Source organism: Mus pahari, chromosome 2, assembly GCF_900095145.1.
Source record: "Mus pahari chromosome 2, PAHARI_EIJ_v1.1, whole genome shotgun sequence".
Lineage (NCBI taxonomy): Eukaryota > Metazoa > Chordata > Mammalia > Rodentia > Muridae > Mus > Mus pahari.
In genome coordinates this window covers 142,562,747-142,579,268 of record NC_034591.1, presented here as the reverse complement: position 1 = coordinate 142,579,268, position 16,522 = coordinate 142,562,747, and the positions used below count along the sequence as shown (strand labels likewise).

Genomic DNA, 16,522 nt, shown 5'->3' with positions numbered 1-16,522 from the left:
TGCTCTGCTCTCATGGCCGAGTTCCGTCCACTGCTTTCTCTGTCTGCTCTGCTCTCATGGCCGAGTTCCGTCCACTGCTTTCTCTGTCTGCTCTGGCCTCTTCAAGATACCTCTGGCTGTTCTCTCTCAGACCTACAGGAAAAGCCTTCCCCTTAACCATACCATGGAGTGGCCACGTCCTCAGTTTACAGAACCAGCAAATCCCAGGGATCCTCCTGTCTCTGCTTGCCCAGTCCTGGGACCACAGGCATGTACCACCATGCCTGGCTTTTCACGTAGGTTCTAGGAGTCTAAATTCAGGTCTTCCTGCTTGTGCAGTGAGCACTTTATCAACCAAACCATCTCCACAGGCCCCCAAAATTTAATTTGTTTTTATTTTTATTGTGTGTATGCATGCCTGTGTTCACATCTGTATAGATACAGAAGTACAGATGCCCATGGATACCAACTGCTCTTAGACCTGGAACTACAGATGACTGTGAGCCACCCAGAGTTGGTGTGAGGACCCAAACTCAGGTCCTCTGGAAGAGTCGTAGGTATTCTTAACCACTGAGCCATCTCTCCAGGCTCCCAAAAGTATTTTTAATATTAATAAAAAGCAGATTGGGCATGGTGGCATATCCTGTAATCTGACGACCTGTGAGTTAGCTAACTAGCCTGGGCTGTATACAAAGTTTGAGGCCTGCATGGACTATCTCAGAGACATTATCTCAAAAAAAATAAAGAAATGAAATAAAGATGAATAAGCAAGATCCCCTTTCTCCAAGGAGAGAAGGAAATGTGAAGAAAGGCATATCACCAGGGACAGTATAAGATCACTTCTCAGGTGATCTTAGAGGATTCCTTCAGACCCACTGAGTCAGATGCACCCATGAAGATGGTACACTTAACTACCAACCAAAACTCAACCTAATTTTATCACAGTGAAGCTTACTACCACTGAACATTTAGACTGACAGAGACAGTCTTGGGCGTGGAAGTCTGGCCACAGCCACAGGCGAGGTCTATCATGCTGCCCTTTGCTTTGTTTAACAAAGCTGACCTTAGACTGCTGGGAGTGCCAGTGAGTGGGAGTGGCTGGTACACCCCTACAACTGATCCTCTGAGCCAGGAACCCTTAAGGGAAGGACAATGTATCCACCAGGCCTGGATCTAGTCATAATTCTTAACAGAGCAGAGGACATATCTTCATCCCCAGGTTACTTGATCAGCCATTGCTCACAACGACCAAAACTAAGACCAAGAAGTGCCCCCAGAGCAAGGTCTACTGAGAATGACCTGAGAGTCTAAGAAGTTTGAGAGGAAAACTCAGGTTGCAACCAAGACCCAGAAACCAGAAGCACACATATAGCACACACAGGCAGCCAAGACCTGATACAGAAAACTTTAATCAACAATTGTAGAAACAATACACTCAGACATTGAATATCAGAATTCTCTATCACCACCTCCACCACCAGTCTTGAAACGAAATAATCCACTAATCTCAAACATTCCTGGTGGGAGATAAAAGATTCAAGAAAATGTTTTCCCATAAACACATTTATTTTTACCCCAAGGCTAGACTCCCCGCAGAGAAAAGACAAGTTTGTACTCAATGGAGTTTATTCAGCCAGCTTGTGGTACAGCTCGCCACTCTGCACGGATTCCCTTTGCTCTCCCTCCCACTCCATGTGATGAGCAGAGGGAATGATGTTCTTCTATACATGGAACAGACAAAACAGTAAAATTTTAACACAAGGGACTTCTACGTTATTATATTTTAAAACACATACCGAGATCACTTCTTCCTTACGAAGGGGGTTGGCAGTCTGTTCCAACAACAGCAGTGCAATGCTTTCTTATGGTGGCCTCTCTGACACACCCCCACCTTCCTCATGCAAGCCAACATGGGAGAGTGACTGCGCAGACTGCCTGTGTTCTCAGTCACCTTGACACAGATACACAAGTCTAGAAGGAAACAACCTCAACAACAACAGTCATTCCATTCAAGTATTAAGAGGAGTGTGCATGGAGCTGGGGGGCAGAGGAGGGCGGGCAGACAGCCATGTAAGAGGGACTTTAACACATTGCATGCCAGTTTGGTCTACAGAGAGAGTTCCAAGACAGCCAGGGCTACACAGAGAAACCCTGTCTTGAAACACACACACACACACACACACACACACACACACACACACACAAACAGATAAACAAACAAACAAAACAAAACTAGGAGAAAAGAACTAGAAGAGAGACTGGTCTGAACTCACAATGCCTCTAACACTGATTCTTGTGAGGGGCCAGGTAGCCTAGCTGCTCTGCCTTCAGGCACTTCTGTAGGGACCACTGTTGGCTTTGAAATGTGTCCTTTCTAGCCTCTCTTAAACCAATGGTGGACCTCCAGATTTGAGCCAGGGAATCATTCCCGCCACAGTGTGCCAAAGCACGTGTGCTTTCCCGAGTGCCGCTCACGAAATTCCCACTGCACGATTACACACATTCTGGGCCATAAGGAAAATCTGATGGTTTACGAAGCTGAATGAATTGCTATCCTTACAAAAACCACTATCCATAATCCTGATTCACACATACATTATTTCTAAATGCTTCCCGATTTGAGTGACTGAAGAGAACAATACAGGTACTAGAAGTTAATCTGTGCTCATGTCCTTGCTCCCAAAGCTGGATGGGGATAGCAGAGACAAGATTCAGTATTAAGAATTAGGAAAAGATTCTGGGTGATATGACCTTCCCCACAAGGAATCCTGGAAAAAACCAGCGCTGGGGAGACAATCATACAGGCAGCTCCCTGTCTGATGCTTGAACACTTAGCATCATGCCTGAGTGCTATCTCAACTCTGCTAGAAAATCATTGGGCAGTTAGGTGGTACAGATCACTTCCTCTTCAGGACAGAATGGCAGGCAGGCAGACAGGTACACAAAGCCACAAGCACAACTCTCAGTTGTACAGAGCTGCTCAGGGGTTGGAAGTTGTCAATCACTACTCTAAGAAGAATCACACTTCTCCCCAGCATTTCATGTTCTTCACAATCATTCAACAGAGAATGAGGCCAGCTACTAACATGTGTGGCTCTTAGGAATCATCATGGAACCGCTATGTGTGTCTCGGGGGTTGTGGGAAGACAGAGCCTCTGAGAAGTGATCACTGCAGGGCTTGGAAAACAAAGGAACTAAATAAGTTGGGGCAGGGACCAAGGCCTCCTGGAGGCGGAGCTGTGAGCTAGTGACCCTCAGGGGCAGTGCTCAGCTCAACTGTGGGAGGTGGGTGAGAATGGTGTGTACAGACCGCCTTCCTCCAGCAGTGGGAAGCAGGCTCTGCCCAGTCTCTATTCCCTGGCTTACCTACCAGCACAGCAGACAATGTCCTTGTCTCTTACTTTGCTGAGCACCAAGGGCTGTTTTGGGATTTTTAATTCCCCCTTCGGAAGAGCAACAAAATCACATGCTCATTGATAGATAATGATGCCAAAATTCAATTTATAAAGAGCCAGTTCTCTTAATAGGGTACAAAAACTAAAATCATTTGACCCGGTCACATGCGTGTGAACTTTGAAGACTGCCTGATCATGGTAATGAGACTCAACCTATTCTGTTTTGAGAAGTATCTCTCTCTCCTGTATGTTAAGATGGCAACAGCATCGGTCTTTTTTTCAAAACCAGAACAGACAGAAACAGAACAACATACAACCAACCTGACAGCCAGTACTTCTTTATATACCGAGGCCGCTTTCTTTTCTGTATCTGTTTCAAAAGAATCCAATATTTATATTAGCGGCTAGGAGACAGAGGACCAAATCCTTCTGCAATGAGAGAGCAAAGCTCTGACCACTGAGCCAGGGAGGCAGGGTCAGTGGAAGTCTATTAGGTACTCAGGGTAGATCTGGTTGGCATCAAAAACCACAAAGATCTTTGGGTTCCAGGTGTCATCCACACAGCTGTCATACAAATTCACATAGCTCCCATCTTTGGAAGGAGGTCTCATGTATTTCGAGTCTCCATTTATGTAATCACCAATTAGCACTCGAGCAAGAAACATGGATTTATAGGTTCTGAACAGATGTCGCTGCTGCAAGCTGACCCCATGAATCTGGAATGTGTTCCCGTGCTTGATGTCATCTTTGCAGAAACGACTGGAGTACGCAGCATCTCTAGCGAAATAGGTTCCTTCAACAGAAAGGGCCAAGGTTACTTTGGGGAAAACATGAAATTCCGGGAGACAACATTCTGTCAGGGGAACAGCATTCTGACAAACATGAGTCACACCACAGGGACAGATATGGGACTTCCTCCTCTGCAAACTGAAGAAGAGGACATAATCTCCCCAACCCCATCCCGTGGAGGCAGCTGTGGGTACACCAAGCCTCACAGTGCCCTCCTGTGCCCCTGAGAAACCAGGTGCCACACTTGGGTTTCCAGAAGAGACCTTGCAAGGAAATCTTGTAAATAAGACACAAAACCACTCCCTGGTGAGAACCTGGCAGGTCAGAATTTCACCTGGCAGCCCTCTACCTGAGCTGTGTCCATCCTCAGCCCCTCACCCAGCATCCAGCTAAGTTCTGTACAACGCTTCTCTACCCAAAAAGCTGCTGGCTGCGACATGGGGCAATCCAGAAGTAATTCTAGAATGGGGAGTGAACTTCTGAGACCATATAAAACCACTGCTGTGGTTTGGATCGTCTGTCTCCCTGGGACCCACATGTTTTTCTTGACTTGGTTTTTCTGGGATCGTGGAGCTAAGGGAGGTGTGGGGACTTTAAAAGATGGAGCCAAAAGAGGATATGCTCTTAAAGGGGGAATACAGATTATAGGCCTTCTTCTACATAGTCTTTTCATGGTCCAGCTGCCAGGTCCAGCTGTTCATTCACCTTATACCACACACTCCCTGCAGTGATGGTTTGCCTCAAAACAGGCTCCACAGAGCCAATGAAGCATGGACTAAAACTTCTGAACTGTTTGTCAAAGTTAAGTAAGCTCTCCTCTGCTGCCCCGGGTGCTTGGTTATATAACAGAGAGCTGGCAGGTACATGGATTCCTACTCGAGCAATCAACAACACTGTCAGTCATTGTCACGGACACACAAGAAAACAGCCATCCCCCTGAGAGTGACTGACACGGTCAAGCAAACACTTCATTCTAAAAAAATTGGGACATGAACTGCAAAGTCTCATAACCACCCAATATTGATGGAACTGGTGTCAGACCTTTCTGACCTCTTACAGCTAAAGTGAGCAGCTTTTCAGTACTTACTCTCAAATTAACTCAGTTTCAAATCCTAATCCTATTTGGCAGTCAGTTCTTTCACTGAAAATAAGGCACAAAGGACAGGCTGGGAGAGCAGATGCCTGCCCCTTGCCCCTCTCATCCTTCCCCTATCTGCTTCAGTCACAGTCAAAATGCAGAGAACTGAGACTTGCACTGTGCTAGAAAGAAGAGGGAGCTTCACCCACTCCCCCCTCTAGTGCACACTAGTATTCTTGCCTATTCCTCTTACCTATCATGTTCTAACAAGCAAAACCAACCGAAAAAAAAAAAAAATCAAAACTGCTAGCAGCTAGGCTAGAGAGTAATTAATGTGCTTCTATCACTCTATGCATTTACTATAGAGTAGCTCAGTTGTAGGCTCAGCCATGGGAAGGGCTGACTCAGCACTACAGACACTGTAAGGCTTCCCTAACATCATCCATGGGAAGGGCTGACTCAGCACTACAGACACTGTAAGGCTTCTCTAACTTCATCCATGGGAAGGGTTGACTCAGCACTACAGACACTGTAAGGCTTCTCTAACTTCATCCATGGGAAGGGCTGACTCAGCACTACAGACACTGTAAGGCTTCTCTAACACATGGTACCCCACCGGGATGACCAGGAATATGGCAGATGTGCACATCTCGCTTCCACACTATGTGTGCAGCAAGTGCTTTTCTGTGGCTCAGAAATGCTGTTGTTTATCTAGAACCCTTAGTCTGGTAACTTTTAGCTTCATTACTGGAAACTCTGAATCATAGAGCAACCAATTTTCTCCAGAGAGGGAAATCTCCCCTCTGACTGAACCTGGACCAAGACTCAGGTATTACCTTTTCCAAAGACAGCCCCGTGCACACCATTGATTCTCCAGTCAAAGTTGTGAATGCAAATTGCTTCTACAAATTCACTGCTGGTGCCATGAAATAGCATTTGCTCATTGATCTGAGGAACACCTCTCTTTTTCTTGAGCTGAGCCTTTTTCCTAAAATCATAAAACATCCAGATACAAAAGCACAGAAAATATACCAGTGAGCAGTATTTATTAATTTAAAATGTTAAAGGCGAAGAGCAACAGAAAGGAAGAAACAAAAATATAAATCATATAAATGAGTGGACAGAGGAATTCTAGCAGAGAAACTATTTCAAATGCTCTTGGATACATAAAAGCCATCTCACCAAATATGACAGCCATCAGCTAGGTATGGTACTTAATGCCTGCTATCCCAAGGTCCAAGACACAGAGACCGGAGGGTCAAGAATTCAAAGCTATCCTCCGCTTTAAAAAATGATTTTGAAGTTACTCTAGGTTGCATGAGTTTCAAAAACTGTATAGCTAGCATTGTGATTGAAGGCTAAAAATTGTATTTAAAGAAGAGTGGGTCTGTAGCTTGGTGGTAGAATAACTCTTTGGCATGTGTGCCAAGCCCCGTGGTCCCTGTTTGTCAAGAGCCTGAGCCTGAACTCTATGTGGGGAGCGGATAAGCCCCGTGTTCCCTGGCTGCAAGAACCTGAGCCTGCTGAGCCTGTGGGGACGATTCTGTACTGTATGGACGATCCTGTGCTGTACTGCCTGCTGAGTTACTGGACAATAACCGAGTGCCCTGGCTGAACTCTGACTGGATCCAGGAGATGGGGGAGGGATTAGGTCAGAGGACTGAAAACAGGATGCACCCCGGGCAGGGGGGAGAATGATGTTGTGAAGGAACTCAGAAGACTGAGAACAACAGGATACGCCCCGGAGGGAGGGAGGAGAATGCTGTGGGAAAAGGCTGTAAACAGTTCAGTTGTGAGCAAGCAGTTGAAGAATCCATTTGGGTTTAGTTGGAGCTGGGAGAGGGATAGAGAAAGCTGTTTGAGAGAGAGAGAGAGAGAGAGAGAGAGAGAGAGAGAGAGAGAGTGTTTGGAACCTTCCTTGGCGTTTGTGTCCTTTCACCCCGTCTCTGCCGGTTAGAGTTCGGGGGTCTGCGGCACAAAATAACACAGTTCATTAATTATACAGATCTACATGCCCACCCAGGGAATAAAAACATAGATTCTACAGGCAAGAAAGCATCTCCTTTTGAAAGGAAACAAGAATGGGATGGGATGGAAGAAACGTGTTGCCTCTGCCTGAGAGATGCAGGATGACGTGTGAAGGGCTGAGATGACAAATCTGATGATGGACATCTGGGGTTTTGAAATACTTCATCAAAAAGATATTTACAATAGTGCACTCTGACTTCTCTGCTAGCTCACCTGAGCTGTGCAGAGCCTTTCCTTAAAAACATAATACATAGCCAGGCGTGGTGGCGCATGCCTTTAATCCCAGCACTTGGGAAGCAGAGGCAGGAGGATTTCTGAGTACAAGGCCAGCCTGGTCTACAAAGTGAGTTCCAGGACAGCCAGAGCTATACAGAGAAACCCTGTCTCGGAAAAAAAAACAAAAACCAAAAAACAACCTACCACCATCAACAAAAAAAACAAATAATAACAACAACAACAACAATAATACTAATAATAGTACATGTAAACACAAAAGCATATTCAGAATATACCAGTAAGTAATGTTTATAATCTTAAAGAGCAGGGTTCTATAGGAAGGCTGGGGCACAGAGCACTTCAGTAACATAACCATGAATGGGCAGGCAGCCGCTTCAATCCATTCCAGTGCTGAGGATAGGAGGCTGGAGAACTCTGTGATTACTAGAACTCCAACAAAGTACACACATCCCAACGCTGCACTAGAATTCACCTCTTTGTTGTACTGACTGGCCTAGGACATTCTTCTAAACACAGAGCAGCTCTTTTTGTCATAAAATAACTACATAGATAGTCCCCACCCCCAAAACTGTGAACAATCCCCTCAACTTTGTTCTCCAGGAAATACACACTATTGCCCTAGCTATTCCTCACACTTTGGCAAAGCTTCCAGACCCTTCTCCACAGCAAAACATTTTTACTTAACTAGACTTTGCTGGCTACCTCTTGGTTTACATTCTCTGGTAGGGACCAAGCAGCCCAGTTCTCCTCAACCCTGGTGTGACCAGAACCAGTGGACTGAGCTAAAGGTACCATGAAATGGCTACCATACTATGTGAGGTCAAATACAATTCTCAAGATTTTTCGAATCAGACCTCTCCCAGTTAATCATACCTGAACAACTGACAGTTAAATCTAATTCTTTAGGCTTATTTTAGTTTAAAAGTAAAATTTAAGTAACAAAATAAAATGCCCATATTATAAATTGACAAATCTAATCATAACAGGCAACTAAAAGACACACATTCTAATGATGTCAGAAATGAAATGCCTTGCTGCTGGGGCAGACCCCTAGTTGGTCTGCTCCTGTGAATACATCATATCCCAATACATCTTAGAGGACCCACTGCACTCAGAGCAGTTGGTAAGATCCCCTACCCTGCCCTGAGTCCCTGAGCTGCTGCTGGGAGCCTGGTAGACTCGGGACCCATCACCCACCAAAACCCTGCCCTCCTGAATACCATTCCCCTTCTTTCCACCCAATCCTTGCTGCTGGGGCAAACCCCTACTTGGTCTGCTCCCGTGAAGACTCCATATCCTGATACATCCTAGAGGACCAGCTGCACTCAGAGCAGTTGGACACACTGCACTTAGAGCAGCTGAGCAGTTGAGGAACCTCTGCACAGAGCAGTTGAGGATCAGCTGCACTCAGCACAGTTGGATAACAGCTTGACTGTTCCACTGAAGACCTAACAATCTGAAGGCTTTCCAGAAGATCTACTGCAGCCAGGGCAACAGATCAGCAGCTTCTCTGCCCCTGTGAAGAACCCCCCTCCAGTTGGAAGGCCCCACAGGTAATCTGATATAGCCAGGGCTGAAAGTCTATCAGGAGACCAGAAGCAACCCAGGGACAAAGGAGGCAGACTCCATATAATCACCCAGATCAACAAACACCAGGGATAACCAGATGGAGAAAGGCAAGCACAAGACCATAAGCAACAGAAGCCAAAATACATGGGCATCATTAGAACCTAATTCTCCCACCACAGCAAGTCCTGAATATACCAATACATCTGAAAATCAGGAATCTGTCCTAAAATCCTATCTCATGAAGATAATAGAGTCGATGAAGAAGGATATAAATTACTCACTGAGAGAAATACAGGAAAACAGGTGAATAAATTGAATAAAGGAATAAAGGTGAAGGAATTGAATAAAGCGATCCAAGACCTAAAAGTGGAAATAGAAACAATAAAGAAAACACAAATGGAGGCAAACTGGAAATGGAAAATGTAGAAAAGAAGTCAGAAATTACAGATGTAAATATTTCCAACAGAATACATGAGATAGAAGAGAGAATCTCAGGTGTAGAAAATAGGGTAGAAGAGATCAACACAGTTGTCAAAGAAAATTCAAAACATAAAAAGTTCTTAACCCAAAGCACCCAGGAAATTCAGGACACAATGAAAAAACCAAATCTAAGAATAATCAGAATAGAGGAGAACAAAGATTCCCAGCTCAAAGGGTCTGAAAATATCTTCAACAAAATCATAGAAGAAAACTTTCCTAACCTAAAGAAAGAGATGGACATAAAGGTACAAGAAGCCTATAGAACACCAAATAAATGGGACCAGAAAAGAAAATCTTATCGTCACATAATTATCAAAACACTAAATGCACAGAGCAAAGAAAGAATATTAAAAGCTGCAAGGGAAAAAGGCCAAGTAACATACAAAGGTAGATTTAACAGAATTATCCCAGACTTCTCAACAGAGACTGTGAAAGCCTAAGAGCTTGGTCAGAAGTCATGCAGACTCTAAGAGAACACAAATGCCAGCCCAGGCTACTATACCCAGTAAAACTATCAACATAGATGGAGAAACCAAAATATTCCAGGACAAAACCAAATTCAAACAATATCTATCTACCAACCCATCCCTACAGAAGATCCTAGAAGGAAAACTCCAACACAAGGAAGATACCTGCACCAAAGAAAGGACAAGATGTTAAGCATCTCACAACAAAGCCAAAAGCAGAGAGCCATAAGACATAAAGCCACCTACAAAAACAAACATATCAGGAACCAACAGTCATTCCTCTTTAATATCTCTCAATATTAATGAACTTAACTCACATAAGCTAACAGACTGGATATGCAAACAAGATCCAGCATTTTACTGCATACAAGAAACACATCTCAACAACAAAGACAGGCACTATCTTAGAATAAAGGATAGAAAAAGATCTTCCAAGCAAATGATCCCAGGAAACAAGCAGAAGTTGCCTTCCTAATATCCAACAAAATAGACTTTCAACCAAAAGTTATCAAGCGTGATGAAGAAGGACACTTCATATTCATCAAGAGGAAAATCCACCAAGAGAAAGTCTCAATTCTGAACATCTATGCCCCAAATGCAAGAGCACCCAAATTCATAAAAGAAACGTTACTAAAACTCAAAATACACATTGAACCTCACACAATAATAGTGGGAGATTTCAATACCCCACTCTCACCAATGGATAGGTCATTGAAACAGAAACTAAACAGAGACACAGTGAAACTCAGAGTGGCTATGAACCAAATGGATTTAACAGATATCTACAGAACATTTTACCCCGAAACAAAAGAATACACCTTCTCAGCACCTCTTGGTACCTTCTCCAAAATCCACCATATAATTGGTCACAAAACAACCCTCAACAGATACAAGAAAATTGAAATAATACCATGGATCCTTTCAGATAGCCATGGCCTAAGGCTGGTCTTCAATAACAGCAAAAACTACTGAAAGCTCACATACATGTGGAAACTGAACAACTCTTTACTCAATGATAATTTGGTCAGGGAAGAAATAAAGAAAGAAATTAAAGACTTCCTGGAATTTAATGAAAATGTTGACACATCATACCTAAACTTATGGGACATAATGAAAGCAGTGCTAAGAGGAAAGTTCATAGCACCAAGTGCCCTGGTAAAGAAACTGCAGTGATCTTACACTAACAACTTAACAGCACACCTGAGGGCTCTAAAACAAAAGGAAGCAAACTCACCCAAGAGGAGTAGAAGGCAGGAAATAGTCAAACTCGGGGCAGAAATCAACCAAACAGAAACAAAGAAAACAATACAAAAAAAATCAGCAAAACCAAAAGCTGGTTCTTTGAAAGAATCAACAAGATAGATAAACCCCTAGCCAAACTAACTAAAGGGCTGAGAGGCAGTATCCAAATTAATAAAGTCAGAAATGAAAAGGGAAACATAACAACAGAAATGGAGGAAATTAAAAAAAAAAAATCATCAGATCCTACTATAAAAGTCTATACTCAACAAAACTGGAAAATCTAGATAAAATGGATGGTTTTCCAGATAGATACCACATACCAAATTTAAATCAAGAGCAGGTAAACTATCTAAACAAGCCCATATCACACAAGAAAATGGAAAAAAATCATTAAAAACCTCCCAACCAAAAAAAGCCCACGGCCAGATGTATTTAGTGCAGAATTCTACCAGACCTTCAAAGAAGGCCTGATACCAATTTTCCTCAAACTATTCCAGAAAATAGAAACAGAAGGAACACTAGCTAAGTCGTTCTATGAAGCCACAGTTACTCTGATACCTAAACCACACAAGGACCCAACCAAAAAAGAAAACTTCAGATCAATCTCACTTATGAATATCAATGCAAAAATACTCAATAAAATTCTTGCAAGCTGAATCCAAGAACACATCAAAACCATCATTCACCATGACCAAGTAGGCTTCATCCCAGGGATGCAAGGTTGGTTTAATATATGAAAATAATGTATTACATTAATGTAATACACTATATAAACAAGCTGAAAGAAAAAAAATCACATGATCATCTCCTTAGATGCAGAAAAAGCATTTGACAAAATACAACACCCCTTCATGTTAAAAGTATTGGAGAGATCAGGAATTCAAGGCCCATACCTAGACATAATAAAAAGCAATTTACTACAAACCAATAGCCAATATCAAATTTAATGGAGACATACTTGAAGCAATCCCACTGAAATCGGGGACAAGACAAGGATGCCCACTCTCCCCGTATCTATTCATCATAGTACTCAAAGTGTTAGCTAGAACAATAAGACAACAAAAAGACATCAAGAGGATACAAATTGGTAAAGAAGAAATGAAGGTATCACTATTTGCAGAAGATATGATAGCATACATAAGCAACCCCCAAAATTCTACCAGAGAACTTCTCTAGCTGATAAACAACTTCGGCAAAATGACTGGATATAAAATTAACTCAAATAAATCAGTAACCTTCCTCTATACAAAGGATAAACAGGCCGAGAAAGAAATTAGGGAAACAATTCCTTTCACAATAGCCAAAAATAGTATAAAATATCTTAGGGTAACTCTAAACAAACAAGTGAAAGACCTGTAACTTCAAGTCTCTCAAGAAAGGAATTGAAGAAGATCTCAGAAAATGGAGAAATCTCCCATGCTCATGAATTGGCAGAATTAACATAGTAAAAATGGCCATCCTACCAAAGGCAATCTATAGATTCAATGCAATCACTATCAAAATCCCAACACAATTCTTCAAAGACATGGAAAGAACAATTCTCAAATTCATCTGGAAAGGCAAAAAACTAAAATAGTGAAAAAAATTTCTTTTTTTTTTTTCTTTTGGTTTTTCAAGACAGGATTTCTCTGTGTTGTCCTGGAACTTACTCAGTAGACCAGGCTGACCTTGAACTCAGAAATCCTCATTCCTCTGCCTCCCTAGTGCTGGGATTAAAGGCATGAGCCACCACTGTCCAGCTTCAAAAACAATTCTTAACTATGAAAGAACAGCTGGGGAAATCACCATCCTCAACCTCAAGTTTTACTACAGAGCAATAGTGATAAAAACTGCATGGTATTGGTACAGAGACAGACATGTTGATCAATGGAATAGAATTGAAAACCCAGAAATAAAACCATACATACTTGCTCTTTGACAAAGATGCCAAAAATATACAATGGAAAAAAGAAAGCATCTTCAATAAATGGTGCTGGTCTAACTGGCTGTCTGTATGTAGAAGAATTAAAATAGACCCATATTTGTCACCTTGTACAAAGCTCAAGTCCAAGTGGATCAAGGACCTCATCACAAAACCAGATACACTGAATCTAATAGAAAAGGAAATGGGAAAGAGCCTTGAACTCATTGGCACAGGGGGGAGTTTCCTAAACAGAACTCCAGTGGCTCATGCTCTAAGATCAATAATTGATAAATGGGACCTCATGAAACTGAAAAGCTTCTGTAAGGCAAAGGGCATAGTCGATAAGATAAATTGGCAGTCTACAGATTGGGAAAAAAACTTCACTAACCCTACATCCGATTGAGGGCTAATATCCAAAATACATAAAGAACTCAAGAAGTTAATCACCAAAAAAACAAACAATCCAATCAAAAAATGGGGTATAGAACTAAATTGAGAATTCACAACTGAGGAATCTCAAATGGCCGAGAAGCACCTAAAGAAATGTTTAAAGTCCTTAGCAATCAGAGCAAGTCAAAACGATTCTGAGATTCCACCTTACACCAATCAGAATGGCTAAGATCAAAACCTCCGGTAACAGCACATGTTGGAGAGGATGTGGAGAAGGAGGAACACTCCTCCATTGCTGGTGGGATTGCAAACTGGTACAACAACTCTGGAAATCAATCTGGAGGTTTCGCAGAAAATTGGAAATAGATCTACCTAAAGATCCAGCTATACCACTCCTGGGAATATACCCAAAAGATGCCTCACCATGCCACAGGTGCACGTGTTCCACTATGTTCATATCAGCCTTATTTGTGATATCCAGAAGCTGGAAACAACCTAGATGTCCCATGACAGAAGAATGGATACAGAAAATGTGGTTCATTTACACAATGGAATACTACTCAGCTATTAAGAATGAGGACATTCTTTTAAAAATGAGTTTTGCAGGCAAATGGATGGAAGTAGAAAATATCATCCTAAGTGAGGTAACTCAGACCCAAAAGAACATGTATGTCATGTACTCACTAATAAGTGGATATTAGCCAAAAAAAAAAAAAAAAACCCATACAAACAAACAAAAAAAAACAAAAACCGTACAGAATACCCAAGATACAGTCCACAGAACTCAAAAAGCTCAACAAGCTGAAGTGCTCAAGTGAGGACGTCTCAGTCCCACTTGGGAGAGAGAAGAAAGCAATCACAGGAGGGGAAGAAGGGGGGGATCTGGGAGGGAAAGTAGATGGGGGGGGCAGTGGTGGGGGAGAGGGAAACCTCATCTGGTATTAGGTAAGGGAAAAGGACTGAAGCCCTGAGGGCCAGAAGAAAGAATGTAAATAGCCAAACTCAGGAAATAGGAGGTTGGGGGGACCCACCAGAATGTACCAGAGACCTGGGAGGTGAGAGACTCTCAGGACTCAAAGGGAGGGACCTTAGATTAAATGCCTGACAGCAGGGAGAGGGAACTTATAGCGCCCACTCCAATAGAAAGACAGGACATCAAATGAGGGATGGGGTTGCCACCCCACAGTCACATCTCTGACTTATAATTGTTCCTGTCTGAAAGAATGACAGGGATGGAAATGGAGAGGAGGCTGAGGAAAAGAAGGTCCATCCACAGGCCCAAAGTGGGATCCAGCTCAAGGGGAGGCCCAAAGGCCTGACACTATTACTGAGGCTATGGAGTGCTCACAAAAAGGAACCTATCATGACTGCCCTCTGAAAGACCCAAAGCTGAAAGAGTCAGATACAGATATTTGCACTCAACCAATGGACAGAAGCAGCTGACCCCTGGTTGAATTATGGAAGGCTGGAAGAAGCTGAGGAGAAGGGCGATCCTGTAGGAGGACCAGAATTCTCAATTAATCTGGACCCCCAAGATCTCTCAAACACTGGACCACCAAACAGACAGCATACACCAGCTGATATGAGGCTCTCAACACACGTACAGTAGAGGACTTCCAGGTCTGTGTTCATTCAGAGATGATGCATCTAACACTCAAGAGACTAGAGGCCCCAAGGAGTTTAGAGGTCAGGTGGGGAGGGGGTGGGGGCATCCACGTGGAGACAGGATGAGGTGGGGAGGAGGTGTGGGATATGGAGCAGTCGGAGGGTGGATGGGGGGCCGGGAAATGGAATATGGAGTGTAAAAAATAAATTAAAAATAAAATAAAATTTAAAAAGAAGAAACACGCATTCTTAAGGCATCATTGAGTGATATGAATCGAAATTCCGTATGTGGGCTTTGATAGCGAGACGCTGCCCTTCCACCACTGCTCATATCAGAGCGGCAAGCAACTCTCATCCACACGAAAGCGTGGTTTTCACCAATAAATCCTACCAAGTTTCTTTTTCTAGGACTGTGTAAAGGAACTGTCTCATTGTTTTTGAACAATATACATAAATACCCCTTTACCAGCTAATTGGAAAGAACTTTTAAAAGATAAACTATGCCGGGCGTGGTGGCGCACACCTTTAATCCCAGCACTTGGGAGGCAGAGGCAGGCGGATTTCTGAGTTCGAGGCCTGCCTGGTCTACAGAGTGAGTTCCAGGACAGCCAGGACTACACAGAGAAATCCTGTCTCTAAAAACCAAAAAAAAAAAAGAAAGAAAAAAATTAAACTATTTGTTTAGGTCCATTCTCAATGTTCTGGGTCTTCTGGGCTTGAAGTTCACTCAGAAGTCACGTTACCAGTTCTGGCTTTGAATCTATCCTGAGTCTGACAAGCAAGCCTCCATTTTCATCTCTGTACCTGGTATATGCTGAAGGACTCAGGAAGCAAGCAAGCTTGCCACCCGTCTCTCGGCAAGGAGCTTCCGAGAGCCTACTACCCTTTCTTTTTGCACATTGCCTGGAAAATACTGCTCCCATCATAAGAAACTTTCTCAGCCACTTTAGAGAGGCCCAGTTAAATTATCCAAAGGGCTTTCCCCACATGTGATATATTATAATAATATATGAAGTTTGGCTTTCATTAATCCATACCATGATTGTTGCTTTGTTAAATTGATTAATACATTCACTTCTATGAGTTTTATGAGTTGTAATGACTAGATTCTACTCTAAGAACCAAGGTATCTGGAGCTGGAGCAATGGCTCAGAGGCTAAAGGCACTTACTGCTCCTGCAGAGGACTTGGGTTCAGGTCCCAGCACCCCATCAGATGGCTCATAATCACTTGTAACTCCAAATCCAGTAGTTCTGAGGCCCCCTGGCCTCTGAGGGCTTCTCACACCTGTGGTCTGTATAAATTCATCTCTCTCTCTCTCTCTCTCTCTCTCTCTCTCTCTCTCTCTCTCTCTCTCTCTC

At 43.0% G+C, this 16,522-nt stretch overlaps 1 protein-coding gene across 4 annotated transcripts in view; it reads right to left on the bottom strand.

Annotated features, from left to right (window-relative positions):
* Positions 1-1,370: 1,370 nt before the first annotated feature.
* Positions 1,371-16,522, bottom strand: part of Parp11 (poly(ADP-ribose) polymerase family member 11) — a 45,412-nt gene continuing 30,260 nt past the window's right edge. For all 4 annotated transcript variants that reach the window (XM_021190370.2, XM_029535533.1, XM_029535532.1 and 1 more), the window contains 2 exons: positions 6,078-6,229; positions 1,371-4,167 (listed from right to left, as the gene is read on the bottom strand). In XM_021190370.2, coding sequence (XP_021046029.1) covers positions 3,851-4,167; positions 6,078-6,229 — 469 coding nt within the window. In that variant the 3' untranslated portion in view covers positions 1,371-3,850. The remainder of the gene's footprint in view (positions 4,168-6,077; positions 6,230-16,522) is intronic.